The sequence below is a fragment of the Rhipicephalus microplus genome, chromosome 5 (genome assembly GCF_043290135.1).
Source record: "Rhipicephalus microplus isolate Deutch F79 chromosome 5, USDA_Rmic, whole genome shotgun sequence".
Lineage (NCBI taxonomy): Eukaryota > Metazoa > Arthropoda > Arachnida > Ixodida > Ixodidae > Rhipicephalus > Rhipicephalus microplus.
This window is the reverse complement of record NC_134704.1, coordinates 221,708,908-221,732,195: the sequence shown is the minus strand read 5'-3', so window position 1 is coordinate 221,732,195 and position 23,288 is coordinate 221,708,908. Positions and strand designations below refer to the sequence as shown.

General features: G+C 45.9%; 2 protein-coding genes across 9 annotated transcripts in view; one reads left to right on the top strand and one right to left on the bottom strand.

The window, feature by feature from the left end:
• LOC119173506 (uncharacterized) overlaps positions 1 to 23,288 on the top strand; it is a 157,198-nt gene that overhangs the window by 120,579 nt on the left and 13,331 nt on the right. The window contains exon 6 of one of the 7 annotated variants that reach the window (XM_075865048.1): positions 14,537 to 15,985. The exons of the other annotated variants lie outside the window; for them this stretch is intronic. Within the exon in view, the coding sequence (XP_075721163.1) occupies positions 14,537 to 14,562 (26 nt within the window). The 3' untranslated portion in view covers positions 14,563 to 15,985. Of the gene's footprint in view, positions 1 to 14,536; positions 15,986 to 23,288 lie in introns of those variants that run through there. 7 annotated transcript variants of the gene reach the window in all.
• Positions 1 to 23,288, bottom strand: part of LOC119173507 (WD repeat and coiled-coil-containing protein) — a 299,780-nt gene that overhangs the window by 273,588 nt on the left and 2,904 nt on the right. The window lies entirely within an intron of this gene.

The following is a 23,288-nucleotide window of genomic DNA, read 5'->3' as shown; positions in this document are numbered from 1 at the left end:
GTGATCCCAAGATGGCGACGGCCCCGTGTTCTGTCAACGTGTTCGAGCAGCTGAATGGTGCCGCCCAGCTTACCGGTGAGCTGTGTCCGAAATGGATGTCCTAAGGACGAAGGCGGGCCAGCTCCAGAGCAAATTGGAGGAACTGAAACTGATGATTCTTTAAGACCACAACGCTGCCAAAGAAAACGACGCACCGAAACCGCCTCTTGACTCGCAGATGAAGGCAAGTCACGACCTCTTGTGTAACTTACTAGCTCCACTGATAGAACGCATTGAGCGTCTGGAGTTAAAAACGCATGAAAATTCTGACGCTGAATCAACCACGAGTGCAAAAGAGAGCAGTGCGTCGATGAATCTCAAACGCAGCTCGAGAAAGCAACAAAAAAAAGCCAGAAGTGATGCTCACGTGTGCATATCTAACAGTGAAGACGGTCGCGACCGACTTTTGAGTTTCGAGGCGAGCTCCTTACCGCATCTCGGGAAAGATCTGAATGCCTGGTTTCACCAAGTTAACTATTGGTTTAGAACCTTCAGTATTCCCTACGAGGTCACCATACCGTTCATTATTTGAAGGCTCCCTGCTAAAGATTTTACATGGATGCGTCATCAAACGAAGGTGGCTAGTATCGCAGCGTTCCGCCAACGTTATAACATGGACTGCGATGTAACATCTAAGCAGCGAATGTTCAGTGCAACGCAACGCGCAGGCGAGTCATCTACAGACTTCGCATATCGAAAGCTGGACCTGATGAAGCAGTGCAATTATCCTGTACTACAACAGAAAAAGTGCCAAGTTATCATGGCTTCTCTGTCACCCAAGGCAAAGAAGCACTTTTCTGATAAAACATTTAAGTGGCTAGACGATATGATAAGCTCCTTTTCGCGCTTTGACCAGATCAGGGATTCAGAGGAACGCATTCAAATTTTAGCTGCAAAAAAACGCAAAACGCCATCCATAACGCCGTCCGCCAAATGCCATAATATGGCAAAGCGTTCAGCTCGGAAGCCTATGCTCCATCGTCAATTGGCAGACAGCATAGATTCTAGCAGTTTCTCAGATGATGAAGTAGCTCAGAGAAAGGTGCTAAAAGGAAAGGACACGAACGCGAAGCCATCACCATCGCGGCAATCGACTCATTCCGCGACGTGTTTTGTAAGGTCGCAAGAAAATGCCCCAAGAGTTCGTAAATTGTGCTTGAACTGCTCCAGAAGTGGCCATATTGTCACAGTGTCATCTACCGCTAACTGTAGAATTTCCGAAGTGGCAGGAAGATTTCAAATCTTCCAGATCACAACAGCGGGAAAACGAACAGCTGGTGACGCCGATGCCCGCGAGCTGTGGCCAGTGTTTCGAGCAGGTGTCATGTGTTTTTGAAGCGGGTATTTATTCGGTTCCTGTCGCCATCAACGGACAAACGATTAAAGCCATCTTGGATTCTGGAGCTGTCAAAAGCTTGATTACAGCACCAATAGTTGACAAACTCGAATTAAGCATAAGGCCTTCGTTCCTACGTTGGTAGGAGCAAACGATGACTTCTTGCGGGCTTCAAGAGACGTCATCGACTGTGGCTTGAAGAGCTTTGTGGTATTGGTCCCCCAAAGGTTACGCAAGGTCTACCTGGTTATGAAGCAACCACTGCCAGCTTTATCGCGGAAGTTAGTTCCTGTGGCCTGGCATGGCGTGTCGGAAGTCAAAAATCATTTAATGGTCATCACCGGGACAAAGCTCTTGTACGACCGCTATTCAGTCATATTGAAGCCCATGGTAACAGCTGCATTGCAAAATACAACGAAGGTTTTGATCACGAACTACTCTTCTCAAGCCATCTTGCTTCCACATCAGATGATAATTGGCCTCATTGAAGAAAGCAGAATCGACAATATTGAACTTTCTGCAGAGGACTGCCAAGAGATCTTCCAAATTTGATGCCTTCCTCCTCCTGTGGACCTTGATGCGCCGCCAGCTCATTTGGTCGTCGATCTGCAGCACCGTTCAATCGCAATAGGGGACATCAGCTTTAACATTGGAACAATGTTATCTTCCAATGAGCTGCAGGTCGTGGAGGATTTGTTGGTGCAACATTCGATTTGCTTTGCACAGTCAAGTACAGAAGTAGGCTCCTGCACAGTTGAGCCACATTACATTCCAACTGGAAACGCAAAGACAATATCGCAAGGTCCTCGCAGATTGTCACCAGCACAGCGTGATCTCGTCGAAAGTATGATCAAAGAGCTCATTGATGCCAATATTGTCATGGGGTCGTGACGTGGCCGAAGACAGGAAACTTCGTGTTGGGATTTAACTGTTTATTTGGGCGAACCTGTGCCCGGTAAAAGGAAAGTCTAATTACAGCAGCAGTCTTGCACAGATAGCAGTCTCGGACTGATAGCGGCGAACGCAGCGTCGGCCTTCGATCAACAACTGACAAGCGGCGAAGCGCGTCGGCATTTATACCCTTGCCGTCGAATGTTCTAGCGTTATCGCTGGCGGTGGCGTAGGTTCCAGAACAATCTGTACCGTTCGCACAGTGGGCGTGATCTTATCGAAATGATCTACTACAATCCGGAACCTTCTCAAAACCTGCAGGCGCGGTATGCACCGAGAATCGTGTGGTGTTTCGGAACGATAACAAAAACTTGGGAAATGGAACGTGGCATTGCCCCCCTCTGAAAAAAGGCATCGTCCCGATGCTTTAACTAAACATGAAGGTACAATAATAATGCAAGAAAGTACAATGAATAAATTACAATACAACAATAATACAAAAAACACTGTTTCAGTTTGTTAACGTGCATGAAACGGCTTGAGGCGCGCGACATGAACGACTTCAGGTCGCGATCGGCGTCGTTGAGAGTTCGTGATGCCGTCGGGGACAACCTCGTAATCAAGTGGGCCGAGACGTCGAACCACCTTGTACGGTCCGAAGTACCGTCGCAGAAGCTTTTCACTTAGTCCACGTCGGCGTATCGGCGTCCACACCCAAACACGTTCACCGGGCTGGTATTCCACGAAGCGTCATCGAAGGTTGTAACGGTGGCTGTCGGTCGTCTGTTGATTCTTGATACGGAAACGCGCAAGTTGTCGGGCTTCTTCGGCGCGTTGAAGGTACTCCCTCACATCGAGGTTTTCTTCGTCGGTGACGTTAGGTAACAAGGCATCGAGCGTCGTTGCCGGGCTCCTTCCGTAGACCAATTTGTATGGAGATATCTGCGTCGTCTCCTGCACCGCCGTGTTGTATGCGAAGGTCACATACGGAAGAATGGCGTCCCACGTCTTGTGTTCGACATCGACGTACATTGACAGCATGTCGGCGATTGTCTTGTTAAGTCGCTCGGTGAGGCCGTTGGTCTGTGGGTGGTACGCTGTCGTCCGGCGGTGGTTTGTGTGGCTGTATGCCAAGATCGCTTGAGTTAAGTCGGCAGTGAATGCCGTTCCTCTGTCGGTGATAAGGACCTCCGAGGCGCCGTGACGTAGGACGATATTTTCGACGAAGAACTTAGCTACCTCGGATGCACTGCCTTTTGGCAGGGCTTTTGTCTCGGCGTAGCGGGTGAGGTAGTCGGTAGCTACCACGATCCACTTGTTCCCGAAAGCCGACGTCGGGAACGGCCCCAGTAGGTCCATACCAATCTGCTGGAAAGGTCGGCAAGGTGGATCAATTGGCTGCAGAAGTCCCGCTGGCCTTGTCGGCGGTGTCTTGCGTCGCTGACAGTCCCGGCATGTCCTCACATAACGAGTGACGTCGGTGGTAAGACGTGGCCAGTAGTACCTTTCTTGTATTCTCGCGAGCGTGCGGGAAACACCGAGGTGCCCTGCCGTCGGATCGTCGTGCAGGGCCTGCAGGAGTTCTGGTCGCAGAGCTGAAGGCACCACAAGGAGGTACTTAGCTCGAAGTGGTGAAAAGTTTTTCTTTCGTAGAAGACCGTTTCGTAGAAAGAACGACGCAAGTGCGCGCTTGAATACCTTCGGGACTTCGGCGGTCCTGCCTTCGAGGTATTCTATTAGGGCCTTAAGTTCCGGGTCGGCCCGCTGTCGTTCAGCGAAGTCGTCAGTAGTTATCGTTCCCAAGAAGTAGTCGCCATCCGGGTCGTCGGGTAGCGGTTGGTCGACAGGCGCACGAGAGAGACAGTCAGCGTCGGAGTGTTTTTTGCCGGACTTGTAAATGACAGTAATGTCATATTCTTGAAGTCTCAGGCTCCATCGTGCGAGGCGACCTGAAGTGTCCTTCCAGGTGGCTAGCCAACACAAGGCGTGGTGGTCGCTCACAACTTTGAAGGGCCTGCCGTAGAGATAGGGGCGAAATTTCGACGTAGCCCAGATGATGGCGAGGCACTCCTTTTCTGTTGTGGAATAATTTGCTTCTGCTTTGGATAGCGATCGGCTGGCGTAACTAATAACCCTTTCAAGTCTGTCAGCCCTCTGCACAAGAACGGCGCCAAGACCTACGCTGCTTGCGTCAGTATGTATTTCTGTCTCGGCGAATTCGTCAAAATGGGCAAGTAACGGAGGCGTCTGGAGGCGATGTTCAAGCTCCTGGAAAGCGTGTTCCTGTGGCGTTTCCCACTTGAACTCCGCGTCGGCCTTGGTAAGGTTAGTGAGAGGATCGGCGATGCGGGCGAAGTTTTTCACGAACCGCCTATAATAGGCGCACAGGCCCAGAAATCAGCGCACCGCCTTCATGTCAGTGGGAGGCGGGAAGTCAGCGATGGCGGCTGTTTTCCGTGGATCGGGACGAACTCCATACTTGCTAATAACGTGCCCCAGAAACAAGAGCTCCTCGTACGTGAATCTGCACTTTTCTGGCTTCAGTGTGAGCCCGGACATCTCGATGGCTTGAAGTACAGCTTCAAGGCGCCGAAGATGGGCGTCAAAACTCGAGGAAAACACGACGACGTCGTCCAAGTACACAAGGCAAGTCTGCCACTTCAACCCTGCCAGTACTGTATCCATAACGCATTGAAAAGTTGCAGTCGCTGAGCTAAGACCGAAGGGCATCACCTTAAACTCGAAGAGGCCGTCCGGTGTTATAAACGCCGTCTTCTCTTGGTCTCTTTCGTCGACTTCGATTTGCCAATAGCCAGTCTTGAGGTCCATTGACGAGAAGTACTTGGCGTTATGGAGCCGATCAAGTGCGTCGTCTATTCGTGGGAGAGGATACACGTCCTTTCTTGTGATTTTGTTCAGGCGGCGATAATCGACGCAGAAACGTAGAGTCCCATCCTTTTTCTTCACTAACACCACGGGGGATGCCCACGGACTCTTGGACGGCTGGATAATGTCATCTCGCAGCATTTCATCAACTTGTCTCTTCATGGCCTCATGTTCTCACGTCGAAACCCTGTACGGACTCTGACGGAGTGGTCTGGCATTTTCTTCGGTTATGATGCGATGTTTCATGATTGGGGTCTGCCGAATTTTCGATGACGACGAAAAGCAATCTTCGTATTGCAGGAGCAGGGCCTTGAGCTGTTCTTGCATATCGTTCGAAAGTCTGGGACTGACGTCGAAAGCTATGGGAGGGGCTTGGTTCCTCTGAGCAGGTTCCGCAGAATCGGCGAGGGCGAAAGCACTGGTGGCTTCGACAATTTCTTCGATGTATGCGACCGTTGTTCCTTTGTTCACATGTTTGTACTCATTGCTGAAATTCGTGAGCATAACCGTTGCTTTGCCTCCCCGCAGCTCTGCAATTCCTCTTGCGACGCAAATATTTCGGGTGACCAACAGATGCTGACTGCCTTCAACGACGCTTTCCAAGTCAGGTGATTTAGGAGCGCCGACTGAAATAATGACGCTTGAGCGAGGCGGAATGGTGACTTGTTCTTCCAGCACATTCAAGGCATGGTGTCCTGACGACGTGCGCGGCGGTAGTGCTTCTTCTGTGGATAACGTTATCGACCTTGTTTTTAGGTTGATGACAGCACCTTGGAGGCATAAGAAGTCCATGCCAAGGATGACATCTCTCGAGCAACGCTGTAGGACTACGAAGTCTGTAGGATAAATACGGCCGTTAATGGTGACTCTCGCTGTGCAGATTCCTGCAGGCGTTACGAGATGACCTCCGGCTGTGCGTATTTCAGGGCCTTTCCAAGCTGTCCTAACTTTCTTTAACTTTGCGGCGAACGACCCACTGATAACAGAATAGTCGGCTCCAGTATCGACGAGAGCCGTCACACTGTGGACGTCGATAAGAACGTCGAGGTCGCTAGTTCGCCGTCTCGCATTAGAGTTAGGACGTGGCGTCGGGTCAGGGCTGCGTCGGCTTGTTCCGCTGCTTCCATGCTGCGTCGTCCGGCCACCTTCGGTAAGTGCGCTTTTGCCTTCAGGGCTTTGCCTGGTTGGTGTTGTGTTCAAAAAGCTCCGTCGCGGCGGCGGCGTCGTCAGAGGATCTTCGGTAGTTTGTCGCACAGCAACCGCACCTCCATCGGTTGCTGCCCTTAGTTTCCCGGATACGGGCTAGGAGACCGGCCCAGCGTTGGGCCAGAGTAGTGCCGGAGGTGCGGTGACATGCGGCGGCTGTGCGACGGCGAACGGGAAGGACTTCGTGGTGTCCATTGAGTTCCTGCCAGGTAGTCGGCGATGTCACGTGGCCGATCTCCTGGCTGCAGACGCGGTGCATTGACGGCGAAGCCACGCAGTCCCATCTGTCGGTACTGGCAACGGCGGTATGTGTGCCCGGCCTCGCCGCAGTGGTAGCAGAGCGGGCGGTTGTCAGGTGCACGCCAAACGTCGGTTTTCCTCGGTGCACTGCGCTGGCCCGCTGGGGAACGGTAGGACGTCGGTGGGGGTGGTGGCGGCGGTGGCATCTGGCGACGGAAGTGCGATGGGGCGGCGTTCTGGCATGGACGGGGAGGAGCGTTGTGGCGCACTGCAGCGGCGTAGCTCAGTTTCTGGCTCGGGCGGCGGTGTTTCGGGAATTCGAAGCGATTGCCGGACTTCTTCTCGCACAATGTCGGCGATCGAATCCACTTGAGGCTGCGCCGAAGGCAACAGTTTGCGCAGCTCTTCCCGCACGATCGCTCCGATCGTTTCACGCAGGTCGTCGGAGTACTGGCTTGAGCAGCAGCGCATTCTGGAGTCAGGCGACGATTATACTGTCTGGTGCGCATGTCCAGCGTTTTTTCGATGGTGGTCGCCTCGGATACAAATTCTTGGACGGTGTTCGGTGGATTCCTCATTAGTCCCGCGAAGAGCTCCTGTTTGACCCCTCGCATGAGGAAACGAACTTTCTTTTCCTCAGGCATGTCTGGGTCAGCGTGACGGAATAGGCGGGTCATCTCCTCTGTGAAAACTCCAACCTTTTCATTTGGTAGCTGAACCCGGGTCTCGAGTAGAGCTCGCGAGCGTCGCTCATTGCAAGCGACGCTCGCGAACGTTTGCAGAAATGAGCCGCAGAAGACATCCCATGTTCCAAGCCTGGACTCCCGATTCTCTAGCCAGGTCCTTGCGGTGTCTCCCAGGTAGAAGTACACATGACGGGGCTTTTCTTCGTTGTCCCAGTGGTTGAGGGCGGTCACACGGTCGTATGTTTCTAGCCAGGTTTCCGGGTCTTCAAACGATGAGCCATGAAACGTTGGTAGTTCCCTGGGTTGATGAATGACGATCGCGGGCTGGGACGCTCCGGTTGTCATTGTCGCTGCAGTTGAGGTCATGGCCTTGGTCTTCCGTGCCTTGTCTTGTAGAAGGCTGTACTCCGGTGGGAGACCTTGCTGTCGGCGGCTCGTTCGCTGCTCTTGGTTGGCGTCGGTGTCTTCTCCGCGACAGGGGCTTGGTTCACGGCTTGACGGGGGCGTCCGGTACATGAAAGAAGCAGCACCTCCACCAGATGTCACGGGGTCGTGACGTGGCCGAAGACAGGAAACTTCGTGTTGGGATTTAACTGTTTATTTGGGCGACAATGTGTCCGGTAAAGGGAAAGTCTAATTACAGCAGCAGTCTTGCACAGATAGCAGTCTCGGACTGATAGCGGCGAACGCAGCGTCGGCCTTCGATCAACAACTGACTAGCGGCGAAGCGCGTCGGCATTTATACCCTTGCCGTCGAATGTTCTAGCGTTATCGCTGGCGGTGGTGTAGGTTCCAGAACAATCTGTACCGTTCGCACAGTGGGCGTGATCTTATCGAAATGATCTACTACAGTCCAGAACCTTCTCAAAACCTGCAGGCGCGGTATGCACCGAAAATCGTGTGGTGTTTCGGAACGATAACAAAAACTTGGGAAATGGAACGTGGCAATATAGTGTGACCTTCTCGTAGTCCTCTTGTCCTTGTAGCAAAGAAAAACGAGACGACGCGCATGTGCATTGATTATTGACGTCTCCACGCCATTACTGAGGACATTGTGTACCCTTTCTCAAGAATTGAAGATATGCGCTGCAGGCACTCACCGGAAACAAGTACTTTTCTGTCATGGACTTGGTGTCTGGATTTTATCAGATCGCCATGCATCCAGATGACGTACAGAAGACTACCTTCGTCAAGCCGTGGGGTCTTTACGGATTCCTCTGGATACTATTTGGCCTTAAAGATGCCCAATTCACATGTCAGCGAGCCATGGATACGATCATTGACAGTATTAAATACGACAATGCCCTTGTGTATATGGATGACTGCATAGTCTTCAGCCGGACGTTTGAAGAACACGTTTCGAACCTTCAGAACATATTTACAGGGTTCGAAATAGGAGCCTTGAAGTTCAAGCCACAGAAGTGTTTCTTTTTTGTACTGCCATCAATTACCTCGGGCACGTTGTCACAAAAGACGGTGTATCTCCCGACCCATCGAAAGTGGCAGCCGTTCAGGCTTTTCAGCCTCTTCGAAATGTACAGGAACCACAATCATTTATCGGGCTCACTTCGTACTTCAGGAAGTTTATCCCGAATTACAGCGTTATTCCAGCACCTCTTCGATGACTCCTAAAGAAAAACGCTACTTTTTCTTGGGAAGAAGATCAGCAAGTGTCATTTGAGACACTAAAGCGTGCGTTGTGCCAGCCGCCTATCCTAAAGCTATTCTCTTAAAAACCAGAATTTGGTGTCCAAGTACACACAGATGCATCTCGGCTCGGCTTTTTTATTTATACATTTATTTATACATATACCTACAGCGCCCCTGGGAGCATTGTTGTAGGGGGGTTTACAAATTCAAAGTACATTTAAATCAGTGGGGACAAGTTGAATTGCACGGCACTTAAAAATTAAAAACAAATCAAAAACACCTAAATCACAGCATACAATATCGTTATGTGACCACATACTCCTTTGAAAGGGAAGGAAATGCTGTGGAAGGGGCGGTCACAATGTTTTCTGGAAGGCCGTTCCATTCGTGAATAGTTTTAGGAAAAAAAGTATCTGCATATGTTGATGTTCGGCACATATATTCACACACTTTCATTGATTGATTGATATGTGGGGTTTAACGTCCCAAAACCACTATATGATTATGAGAGACGCCGTAGTGGAGGGCTCCGGAAATTTAGACCACCTGGGGTTCTTTTAACGTGCACCCAAATCTGAGCACACGGGCCTACAACATTTCCGCCTCCATCGGAAATGCAGCCGCCGCAGCCTGGATTCGAACCCGCGCCCTGCGGGTCAGCAGCCGAGTACCTTACTGCAATAGGATCCGACTGCAATAGGTCAGCAGCCGAGTACTATTACTGCAATAGGACCAAGAGCGACGATATTGTCCCGTGCTATACTTGAGTTGATCTCTCAAAGACGCAGAGTTTAATTATTATTCGACAGAACTGGAAGCTCTTGCAGTAAAATGGGCATTGGAAGAGCTACGACCATACCTGATTGACTGAAAATTTCAAGTTGTCAGCGACCACCATACACTGTTCAGGGTCTTGCGCTACAAGAAAGGAAACCAACGCCTTCTTCGTTGGTCACTGATTCTGCAGCAATTTGACTTTTATGTCATCTATAAATCAGCAATTCTGCACAGTGTGCCAGATTGTCTTTCCAGGAATCCCCCATTGTTGATGATGCTGAACCAATTCTTGCAGTATCATATCCAATACTGCGATTCTGTGACAACATGGATGGGGAGCAGCGTCAGGATGCATTTTGCGCTAAAGTCCTGGATATGCTTAGGGGTGCACTGGGCACAAAAAAGCAACAGAAATGCGTGCAAAAAAAGTTCATTACGCATAACGATGTGTTGTATAAAAGAGACCAAGGCCCAGTCAGCAGTCGATTTCTCCTTTGCCTTCCTGCACAACGACAAGCTGAGGCACTCTGTGAAATACATGAAGGACGATACGGTTGCCACATGAGCATCAGGCGAACATTCGATGCCCTTAGGTCTAAGTATTACTGGCCAAAGCTCTATACAGATGTCAGACGGTACGTGCGTCGCTGTGACCTTTGTCAGAGGACGAAGATGTCGACATTGGTGCCTTACGGTCTATTACAGCAAATAGAAGTCCACAGCCCATTTCACACAGTTGGGATGGATATAATAGGGCCATTCAAAACTCCAAGAGGTTACAAGTACATCATTGTAGCTATTGATTACCTCACAAAGTTCGTGGAAGCAAAACCATTCCGCAACATAGAGGCCGAAACCGTCCAGTAGTTTGTCGAACGACGGGTTATATTAAAGCACGGATGCCCAGCCACAATTACCACAAGCCGCGTTACTCAAAGAATGGTGCGCTCTACTGAAGCGTACCTCAAACATCGTGGCATCTGACATGCTGCCAGTACCGCATATCACCCTGCAGTAAACAGCTTGTGCGAAAAAGCCAATAGGACAATCAAACAGGTGATTGCCATGACTACCGCTGGGGGAGAAAAATGGGCCGATGTCCTTCCTTATATTGCATTCTGTTACAACATTGGGTACCAAGACATGGTTCGCCAAACTCCCTTCTTCCTGGTCTACGGCAGGGATACGGTGCTACCATTAGACGTTGTATACAGCCGCCGGGAGCTTGAAGAGCTCAAATAAGATTCAAACTATCTCCCGGTAGAGCGTGAAGCCTACAAAAAGCCAGGGAGCTCGCAGTAACGCACATCCGGCAAGCTCAAGAAAAACAGAAGCGGAACTTTGACAAGGACCACAAGGACGTTGTGTTTGAAAAAGGACAACTGGTGCTCCTCTTGGCTCCAACGTCCGGTGTCAATACAACTACATCGTACACAGGACCTCACAAGATAGTGAACAAACTGTCTCCCGTGAACTACGAGATCGAACTCGCGTACAACATAGGAAGTGACATTGTACATGTTGAAAAATTAAGACCATATCTGAGCCCCATTGCTCACATGGAGCATCCCAATGCTTCGGACTAAAGTGTACATGGGTTCCGTGCAGTGTGAATAGTTGTTGATGAGTGTATATAGTTTTGTGTGCCCGAAAGTGGATCGACAATGTTTTGTTGACTTTTGTAAATATATACAGATAGGACTGTCTAAATTAGTTTAGTTATGTCTGTCTTAGTGTCTTGCGTGTGAAGTCAGAACAACTAGTTTCCAAACTAGGGCATGTGACGAGCGATAGCAAGCGACGCTCGGTGCGTGCCTAGCACCTTTGCGCGAGGAAAACGAAGTAGATCAGCGTCAAGCTCGTGGGCGCTCGAGGAACGTGAAATAAAAAAAAAAAAGGGTCGGGCAGTTCCTTCCTAATCTTTAAAGAGTGTGGATGTCTTTCTTAGGCCACCTTGGAACCTAGTATAGGAAGTGACATTGTACATGTTGAAAAATTAAGACCATATCTGAGCCCCATTGCTCACATGGAGCATCCCAATGCTTCGGACTAAAGTGTACATGGGTTCCGTGCAGTGTGAATAGTTGTTGATGAGTGTATATAGTTTTGTGTGCCTGAAAGTGGATCGGCAATGTTTTGTTGACTTTTGTAAATATATACAGATAGGACTGTCTAAATTAGTTTAGTTATGTCTGTCTTAGTGTCTTGCGTGTGAAGTCAGAACAACTAGTTTCCAAACTAGGGCATGTGACGAGCGATAGCAAGCGACGCTCGGTGCGTGCCTAGCACCTTTGCGCGAGGAAAACGAAGTAGATCAGCGTCAAGCTCGTGGGCGCTCGAGGAACGTGAAATAAAAAAAAAAAGGGTCGGGCAGTTCCTTCCTAATCTTTAAAGAGTGTGGATGTCTTTCTTAGGCCGCCTTGGAACCTAGTATATCCAACGGCCACAACGGCACGTCACAAACAAAGAAGCACCACTTCCACCAGATGTCACGGGGTCATGACAGGAATGAAAAGAGCACACTCGATGTTCAGATGAAAACTTTTTCTTCGGCCGATGTTGTGGCCAGGAAACTGAAGTCAGATTACAGCAACTCATGGGCACTGATAGTAGCTAACAAAACATCGGCTGGCGATCAAATGACAAGCGGCGAAGTGAGGCGGTATTTATACATGTGTCATCGAATATTCCAGCCTTATCAATGGTCTTCGCGCAAGCTCTGGAATAATCTCAAGTGTTCGCGTCTAGTGGGCAATCTTAACTAAACAATCTACAAGGATCGCGAATGTTTTTGAACAATAATGCGCAATGCGCTGAGCATTCCTAACCCAGGCTTTATGGGCGAAAACCGAGTCAAACAAAAGTGAAAATAAGAAACCCGCTCGGCAATATGATAGAATCATAGCCGTATAAAATGCATTGGGATGAAGATAGACAATTAAGTAAATCATTAATATAAATCAAAAACTAAAGTGGCCTCAAAATGGAGCCTTGGGGCACGCCAATGTTAGTAGTTCGCTGTCGGAAGTGAACGTTGTAAATCAAAACAACTTGACCTCTTTCATATAAGTAGCTTATTAGTCGTAAAAGAGCACGGCTGCAAATGCCAATAGACTCCAGTTTAGTGAACAGAATATTATAATTTATGCTGTCAAATGCTTTTGTTAAATCGATGCATACTGAGGCCACTAAATATCCTTTGTATATCAATTTTTTTAGCTGATCAGTAAGATAAATAAGCCCCATCTCTATTGAGTAGCCATGGCGGAAACTAATCTCAGAAGAAGATAGGATTAAACTTAGAAAGTTAGTCATGCTCCAATCAGTTTTTCAATAACTTTACTGAAGAATGGCAAAATACAAATGGGTTGGTAGTTTTTTAATGATGATTTGTCGCCTTTTTCAAATACAGGTATTACTTTGCCACACTTCAGTCCATAAAGGAATACACCATTCTTAAACAACAAATTAACAATGAATAAAAATATGTCTGATATTAAATGCACAATAGATTTTATGTTAGTAGGATGGATCTCATCTATACCAGCACTTATCGTTTTTAGATTATGAATGACAGCAATTATTTCATCCGGTGTTGTAGCAAATAAAAAAAATGAGCGAAATAGGCGAGTAGTGCTGATGGCTTCTATAGGAGAATTAGAATTTTCAGGGAAAAAGAGGTTACTGAAAGCCTCAGCTACGTCAGAAGGAAATCCCATTCAACTCCATCAATAAGAATTTGATGTACTTTGTCTTGCCTAGAGTTCCTATTCAAAAACATGATGACAATCTCCCATTTCTTTTTATTGTTAGATGCCTGTACGATTATTTGTTCAAAATAAAATTTTTTAGCAGTTTTAAGTTTGCAGTTAAGGGTATTGCAGAAGCTCTTGTATCGGGCACTTAAATTCTTGTTAAATGATTGCTTTTTTAGTTTTCTTATACAAATTATCCCGTTTGCACATTTCCTCTAATATCCAATGGGCCACAAAACTCCAATGGACATTTGAATATCCAATGGGCCACAAAACTCCTATGGACATTTGAATTAGAGCCGAACGCAAACGTACACAGCCGGTCATCTAAGGGACGACCTAGGGTGGTTGCATTTCGGTTGTTCTTTACGTCAGTTTTGTATCCTCTCTGAAACATCCGAAGGATATCTACAAAGTATTTCATGTGAACGTAATATAATTTAGACAGAAGATGAAAATCCACGAGACATCCCAAAAAACAAAACCTTAAAGACTTTTCCAAACGGGTATACAAATGGTTATATATGTCTTGGACTAAGAGAAGTAAGCAGACATTTTAAAAAGGGATGAATTGCACCTCAAATGTGCTCGCTTGTAGCTCATTAGTATTTTTAAACAATTCCAACATAGCTTTATCTGCGAAACAAGTTCATAACGTGTAGTTCAAGACATCGGTTAGGAACTATATAGAGATGCATTCAACGTTCACCTCAACGATTCTGAGAAGGTCATGTCGAGAAAGTGCCAAAATGCCCAAACGTCATGACACATGTCAATTTTTTCCCCTGAACGTGCGAGCGCCGACCGCCGACCGCCGAGTCATTAATTCCCTATTCACGATCTCTCGTAGTCCAGAGATCCTAGAACAGCCTAGGAGACCACAGCTGAAGACTGTTAATAGCTTGCATGCACTATTGTCGTTATATAATTTCGCCGCTGTGCTCGGTTAATAAGGCTCTCATAGACTTGGCAATCAGCACGCGGTTAGGTTAAAAAAAAAAATGACCGGCTGTACATGCGTGTGGAATATTCTTTTGAAGCCAAGGCGCTTGTTTGACGATCACTTGCAGGAACAAGCTCGCACAACTGTGACTGATACATTAACGGGTGCGACACGCGAGCAAAGCGGCAGCACTCATTAGTGCACACGCCAGCTTGCATCACCTTCAGGACTTCCTTGGCTTTCGGGTAAGTGGTGACACAGTACAATGTCACGCATGTCGGAACTTGCACAACCGTGTTTTTCATTCAGCGGCCATAAAACTTAATTTTCCTCCCCTTGCAAAATATGTGCAGTGGCTCGACTAGCAGGCCGGCAGTCATCGCTTGGCGTGTTCAGCTGTTTTGTATGCATTACTGTAGCTGTTATCATGAGTCAAGTAACAGTTTGCATTCTGTTTTCCACATATTTCACATCAGTGTTTAGTGAAACAAGTTGTAATGTGTGTTTTAGCTGACGGTTCATTTCAATTCTACGGCCGGATCTGCTTGCCATTTTCGTTGCCGATATAAGATGTAGCTAAAATGTCCCTCATTTGAATAACATACTTCTTTTGGTAAGTCAAATGAAGTGCCTCTGACTTTTCGTCATTTTCTTACTGGAAGGCTTTAAAATTGTAATTAGAATGGTAAGTATGGCAGTTGTTTGCTGGCAGTTGAATATTGGTCAAATGCGTAGCTATAGAACACATGCCGGTGGGAATCGTAAGCTAGACTGACTCGACCTGCTTAAGATAATCTTGTTATTCTGCTGGTTACAGCTCACGTTTGTGGGTATGTGCGTGAGAGCGACAAGCCAAGATATTTGTAGGCAAGCATGCTTAAAACTATGCCGGCCAGTCACAGAGGAAGTGCAATGTTTCTTGCCATGCGTTGCACAAGACACACCAGCGCCGCCGGGCTAGATAACGTCATTGAGGTGATGGCGCCAGAGGGGTTCGCTCGCTGGCCTTGACACTAGTTGCCTTTTGCAGAGGCAATGACGTTCGGTCTGGACTCCCAGGCGTAAAAATATGTAGAAGCAATACACATCAAAATAGTGCATGTACCGACATGGACGCTAAGCTATGCTTTAGCCAATGTGAAAGACAAGTTGCAGAGCAGAGATTTCCTTGGTATTGTTTACGCGATAGGCTGCCACAATTGTGATAACCACTACATAGATGAAACTGGTGATTTCAAGAAAAGAGTTATACGACACAAATTGATGCCCCAAAATAGCACGTGACCTTGACTGCCATCGCTGAACACGTGGAATCCACAGACCACCAAATAGACTGGTCAAACACATATGTTCTGGCCAAAAAAAAAAAACACATCTTCCCACTGGGGGGACTCGAGTAAATGCGTCGCAGAGTAATGGGGGTATCACGTGAATGTTGCATAATTGGGTATGGTTTGGGAATGCTTTATTGTTATTTCGTCTTTATTATTCATATTTATTGAATGAAGGAGAAGTGTTGCCTTCAACGAGTGGTGGGACACAGTAGTGGGTTGTGCCCCACTACTGGTTGAAGATACTGTTGCTTCCATCACATCTACTTGAGCCAAGAAAAGCGTAAAGTGAAGCAAAAGCCAAGTAAAGACGCCTTTGATTGAATTCCGAACACCCTATCTAGTGCCTGGATATACGTAGTGGTCAGGGAACGGTTGTGCAGCGCTAGCAGTCGGCTTTTACTAGCAGACGCTGCCTCCGTCAGCCTTGCAAGGCGAGAGAAGAGGGGGGAGCGACAGTTGGCACGAGCATGCAGCACGAGACGCGAGACGCAAGCATGCGCAGTAGGATGTAGACACCACCGCCAACACCGAATTTGTGAGTAGCTTGACTATAAAATGCTCCGCATTTAAAAGAAGCTTGCATCATGCCTGCACTTGGAAACCAGATACAGATGACTGTACATACACTAAAAAGGAGTGATGGGACCCTTCTGGCAGTATACTCTTGCTGCTTACGTCACATATTTAGGCGTACTTAGGTACACTGTGCCTTTCTTATGGTTTTTATTGTGAACAGGGCTCTCTGCCATATTGGGTTCCAAAACGCCAGTAAACTTTGTGTTGTATGGGTCAGTGTATACTTTTGCATTTACACTAAAAAGCAATAGTTATGCACTGTCTTTTTTTTTTCACACCTTTTCTAGCAGCTCACTGTAGCTGCAGTTGGAAGAGCGACTTTGTAAGCTTTGATCAATGGTAATGCTTATTTTTGTGACGGCTGCACACAACTGCTGTCAATTTCCATGACCTGGACAAATTTTTCAGAAATTTCCTGACTTTTTCATCCAAAAGGGTCCAAATTCTCTGACTTTTCCAGGTTTTCAAGATTCGTAGACACCGTGATGAAGACCTATTGCATTAAAGTGAATAATGGAATGAAATCTATTTAGGAAAGAATGCAATTAATCTGTATTTAGTACGTATGTAGTGTATAGCACCATAGGGTGAATATAGCTTTATAGGGCAATAGTGAGAATAGCTGCCCTTTGTGCATGTGTATCGTATGTCTGCGATGTTTCTGGGCTACACAAGTTCTTGGTGGCATACACCTGTCCAGTGATCCTTTATTGCAAAACCCGTAATACATTTACAGGCAGGGTTGAACTTTACAGCAGTATTTGCAACATCTGCTTCTTATTGAAGTTATTATGATTAGATGGCGACCAGCTGGCTCGTCGGCAAACAGAGCAGGGACCATCATCAATTACTAAAGTGACTAGCAAAAGCCACTACGACTCATGAAGTGTTTTACTAAGTGCTCTCAAGTTAAGCAGCTAAAGCAAAGTCATTAAGTTGTTTCAAAGTGAAACTAAGCGCATAGAGCAAGAAGTACACAAATTTTTATATACTAACAGACATTTCAATCAAATGAAACAAAATAGGGATGCTTATAATGCTTGCTACTCTGACAACAGCGGCTAGCGTTGTCTCCCCCCCCCCTCCCCGAAGAAGCTTTCCAATACAAAAAAAATGCGGCTGTTCCTTTCATGATCCAACCTCGAATGATCAGTGAATTTTACTGTACTACTACAAATCGACAATGTTGAAGCTTTGTGCACCTCAAAACTCATCTGGATGGAAGCTGCACAAGGCACATCACTTCACAAAGCTTAACTGCTGTTCTTTAGTGGTGTGTGCTTCCAATCTGTTACAGGAAAGTGTTCATTGCAGAAAAAATGAAATTCTCCAACTTCTGAGAACCCTGCACAGCCACTGTATTTCTACTGCTGCATCTGCTGTATCTCCACTGTCTCCACTGCTGTATCTCCGCTGTATTTCCCACTGCTACTATAAACATGCATCCTACATCAAATCCACAAACTGCATGTCCTGTGCAATGCTGCACTGCCTTCTTCAGCTCATTTCTTTAATCATGTTGTAGTTTTCTTGAATAAGGCATGAATGGTACAACGCAGGTAAACAAACACACTGACAGCGTGTTTTGACTGTACACAGAGAAAGCGGCCTTAACATGTAATCTATTGCACAGATTTTGTGTTCTTGTTCCGCTTTGCTTGAGCACTACACGTGTCTATACATCGACATTTCTTTCGAAAATATTGTGCACCTTGCTTTCACATGGTGTGCATTATCCCACCCAGCATGCTACTGCGAACAGCATACAAGGGCCTGCAATCAGCAGAAAAATGAGTGTGATGATCTGCAAACAAACAGCTTCATCTATAGTAGGAATTCATAACTTACTCCGTGTTCACAGTGCGCGCTAGTGGAAGAAAGCAAACAAAAATTGACCAAAGCTATTTGTCACAGTTAATACATCTTCAAGCGAACAATTTTGTGGATAAGACTTTAGTGCTACATCATATATATATACAATCAAACCTCATCATAACAAACTTGCATCTTACATGAAAATAAGTTCGTATATCCAAAAATTGGTTATAAAGGTTTATTCTTAACACTAAATTTATTGCGAGACCATTTTTCATTTACATCATTATTGCAGTATTGTGTGGCAGACACGATGCACGGAGAACACAGGGCACGGCGCTGAAGCGCCGGCCAACAAGAAGTATGCAGCAGCCGGTAGCCAAGCAGGAACTCTTTTATTATATACAATGCCGCGCGTTATAAATCTCAGTTTTTATGTATATATTGCATCCTTATACACATACACATGAAAGGTCTGTGGTTGTGGCATTTATATGCGTTGTTTCAAGAAGACTAAAGCAGTTGTGCTCGTCTCTGCTAGTGCAAGGAGTGCCAGTGCTCGTCTCTGCTATTATTTGTGATCCATCTTGGTGTGCGCTAAAGTTTTCAACTAAAATGCTATGTACCAACTAGGTGCAAAGGAAGTTTTACTCAGGATCATCAGTCTGTGTGATAAGACCAACTACAAGGCATCAAAATAGTAAAGTTCAAAACTTTAAAGCAAGCTTTAGGAGAATCTCAGTAGACGACAACTAGACAATTCTCAAAAATGAAATAGGAGAACCAGCAAGAAAGTCTCTATTACCAAGAACGTCAGACATGTTACTAAAAACATGGCTATTGCAAACCTTGGAAAAAAACTAGAGCACAGTAAGTAACAACGATTGTGGGCTGCAAAGGGAAAACACATTAGGATAAGTACTGAGAAAGCGTGTATGCTCACTTTACGTAGCAAAAAGCACTGTCTTTTTTTTCATCAGACTTATTTGTAAGACTCTCACTAATGACCCTTGAAAGCAAACTGTCAGCCTATTTAAAAATCAATAGTGACGAATGCTGACAGTGCTGCTTTTTTATAACAGCTGAGCCACCTAACCTGCCCGTAAAAAACTTTGGTGTCTGCCAAAACCGGGCACCACAGCGGGTGTGAGTGCCCAAGCACCTGTTTAAGTATTGCATATGAGTGCTATTGTGCATGCAAAATGTTACTCTGTGGTGACGTTGAGACAAACCCAGGACCCACGAACGCTGATTTATTACACAGTATTCTTCAGGGCCAAGCAGATATGAAGGCTGAAATACTGCTCTTAAAATCGATAAACGAACAAATGATGTGCGACATGGACTTGCGATTTCAAGCAATTGAAGCCAAACTACAGGAATTTAAAGATAAATCACCGGAAGTTGCAGCTCTTGAATCCACTGCAGCTTCCTTTAAAACTGTGCTGTCATGGCAGAGCTCTAAGTTAACTGATCTCGAAGACCGAAGCCGCCGGGCAAACCTTGTCATTCATGGTGTTCTCGAAAACACAAATGAAAATGACACCTGTCTTCGAACTGCTGTTGTAACCGATATATTCGAGAAAACATTGGGAGTGAAGTGCAAGTCCATAGCCCGCATTCACCGTCTTGGCCGCCAAGGTAGTCGTAGGCCTGTCATAGCTTACTTTCAAGATTATCAGGAGAAACAAGAAGTCTTAAAGAATTCAAATAAATTAAAGGGCTCCAATATTTATGTGCAAAATGATTATAGCCAGTGCACGCTGCGCAAGCGCCGCCTGCTTTGGGAAAGTGCAAAAGCTGAACGCAATAGCAGGAAACGGGTTACACTTATTCACGACAAAATCAAAATTGATGGCAAACTTTTTGTCTGGGATGAAGCCAAAAATGTGCGTGTAGCCCTTAACCCGCAAGCTACAGGTTCTGATTGACCCGCTCGACAGTGTGCGTCCAAAAGTTTGAGAGTGCTTAACGTAAACGCGCAAAGCCTATCAAATAAAGTTGACAAGCTCGAGTACCTTCTACTCACCTACGACCCTCACATTACAATAATCACAGAAACCTGGCTGCACGAAGGTATAAATGATTCAGTACTAATTCCTCCGAGATATCAAATCTTCAGACGTGACCGGCCATCAAGAGGTGGTGGTGTAGCAATAGTTCTCAAAGATTGTATTAGTGCTCGGCCCCTTCAACAAATTCATGAGCACGAAAGTTTATTCCTTAAGGTAAGCTGCTGGGGCCATTACTTCACCGTATGTGCCATCTACAGACCACCCTCTTCAACACACGAATATCTGTCTAGACTATATGACCACATGTTCACGTTTAAAAATGATCGTCTGATTCTCGCAGGTGATTTTAACTTGCCCAATGTTGACTGGCGCGTTCCATACTCTGGCTCTGATGTAACGACGTTAAACCCTCTCGCTGACATTGCCTTGATGTGCGATCTTGTGCAGATTGTTAATGAGTGCACCAGAGAGGCTGGAAACACCCGTTCTACACTCGACCTAGTCTTTTTAAATTCTAATGTATGCAAATACACGGTCTCTATTGAAGATGGCATTTCCGACCATAAAGCAGTATTTTTATCCTTCGGTATTGGTGAAAACAAAGCACACCGACAAGAGACCAGACATGTCATTAAGGATTACTCGAAGGCGGATGACCAGGCCATTTTGGATTATCTGTGGTTCTTATGTGATAATCTTTCTGATGATGTGTCGATAGCCTGGAACCAAATAAAAACTGCGATACATTACTGCACTGATAAGTTTGTGCCAAGCAAACGGGTTAGGAAAAACCGAAATAACCCATGGATTACTAGAGATATTATACATTTGCACCGCAAGCTAAAACGAGCTAGAAAAAAGAAAAAAATACCCTGCAGACTTATCTCGTTGAAGGCCCAGCTTGCAACTCGGCTAAGCGAAGCTAAGGCAAGATACTTCAACCACTCGCTTCCTAACTTTTTGAAAACTAACCCGGATAGATTCTGGCGGTACTTGAGCGATGCGCACAAAACACCAACCGAGATATCAGTAAATGGTTGTATTGTTAACGATCCAGTCAAAATTGCAAACCAATTCAATCAGTATTTTCACTCAGTATTCACTCAGGGAGATCATGCTAACACAAACATTATTTCTCTGTCTACTATATCTGCCGATTTCATAACTGTTGAAGGTGTCCTTTCACTGTTACTGAATGTTAAGACTAAATCTTCCGATGATCCCGACGGCATACCTAATGCATTTTTGCAACGTTACGCCGAACCTATCACGCATGTCTTCACCCATATTTTTCGTCTTTCGCTTCATAATTCAATTCTTCCCGATGATTGGCGAACGGCACGCGTTATTCCGGTATTTAAAAAAGGTGATCGCCTAAATGTTGAAAACTACCGGCCAATTTCATTAACTTCCTGTCCTTGTAAACTTCTTGAGCATATCATCGCGCATTACATAATGTCATTCCTTGAAGAAAACAGTATTTTGACTCCTTTCCAGCATGGTTTTAGGAAGGGCCTCTCGACTAACACTCAACTTGTCACCACAATTCACGACTTCGCTATGGCAATTGATAAGGGCGACCAAATAGACGCCATCTTCTTAGATTTTAGAAAAGCTTTCGACTGTGTTTGCCACAGTAAATTACTCACCAAACTTTCAAACATTGGCCTACCCATTACTGTAATTAATTGGATCCGCTCCTACCTTACCAGCCGCAAACAGTTTGTCCAGGTCGAGGGCTGCTGCTCTGGGGTTCTACCTGTAACCTCGGGAGTTCCACAAGGCAGTGTCCTTGGCCCTGTCTTGTTTCTCATCTTTATCAATGACATCGTTTCATCAGTTGACACCTCCGCCATAAGCTTAAAGCTTTTTGCAGATGACTGCATTCTTTACAAGCCAATTAAAAGTGAAAGAGACCAAGAATGCTTGCAGAACAACCTAAATTCTCTCTGCGATTGGTGCCATGCCTGGTCGATGGAGTTAAACATTAGTAAATCGGTCTATATGCGTATCTCAAATAAAATTACCCCTTTTGCATCACGCTACACCTTAAATAATAATCCGTTGATCGAAGTGAGTAATTTTAAATACTTGGGAGTCAATATTACCAATCGACTGTCGTGGAGTAACCACATTGACGACGCTTGTTCCTCCGCCTCTAGAAAACTAGGGTTTCTTAGACACAAACTAAAAAACGCGCCAACTCAGATCAAACTTCTTGCATATAATACATTTATTCGACCCCGTCTAGAGTACGCATGCGTAGCCTGGGACCCGTACTTTAAAAAGGACGTTTATAAACTTGAAATGGTCCAGAGGAGAGCGGTAAGATTCATCTATAATGCCTATCACAATCTTGATTCTCCTTCATCACTTATGGCTACTAACAACATTCCGCTCTTGAAACAGCGTAGAACTATCGCCCGACTCAAGTTTCTTTTCCTGCTTCGTAATCATCAGTTTAATATTGATCCCAGTAAATACATCTCTCCCTCTTCTTCCAGGAAAACCAGGCATGCTCACAATCATGATCTGACACCTTACTTTGCACGTACTAACCTTTTCAAACATTCCTTCTTTCCGAGAACCATTAGCGAATGGAATGCGCTGCCTTCAAATGTTTTTCCTGAACGTGGCATTCCCGACTTTGAAAACTACATGCATCTTTTTGTGTAATCAACACTGTTGATATTTCAATGCTAGATTACCTCATCTTATTATTTCAACTGTGTAGCTTCACTTTTTGTGCTTGAAACTGTTTCTAGAAGTTTGTTCGCTTTTTTTTCTAGATATGTATAACTAAGCATCCTATTTAGTATGACTTGTATTTCAGTAGCTTTGTGTATTCTAACTTGCTGTATAACTTGTTCGCTTTTTTCGCTATGCTCCCTTTTTGTGCCCCTCCTGCTTGGTCTACGGACTGCAGTATGTAATAAATAAATGAAAGCTCTGCTTGGCCAGGTGGGACATGTAGAAACACCAGTCAAACCAAGGAAGATATAATGCTACTGCTGATTTCACTGCTTCAAGTGTATCGTAATAATTACAATATCGAAAGAATGCGCATCAAAGGATAACGCACCAGGGACCAAACCTGCAACCGAAGGTCGTAAAATACTTTGGTTTTCTTAGAAAGATG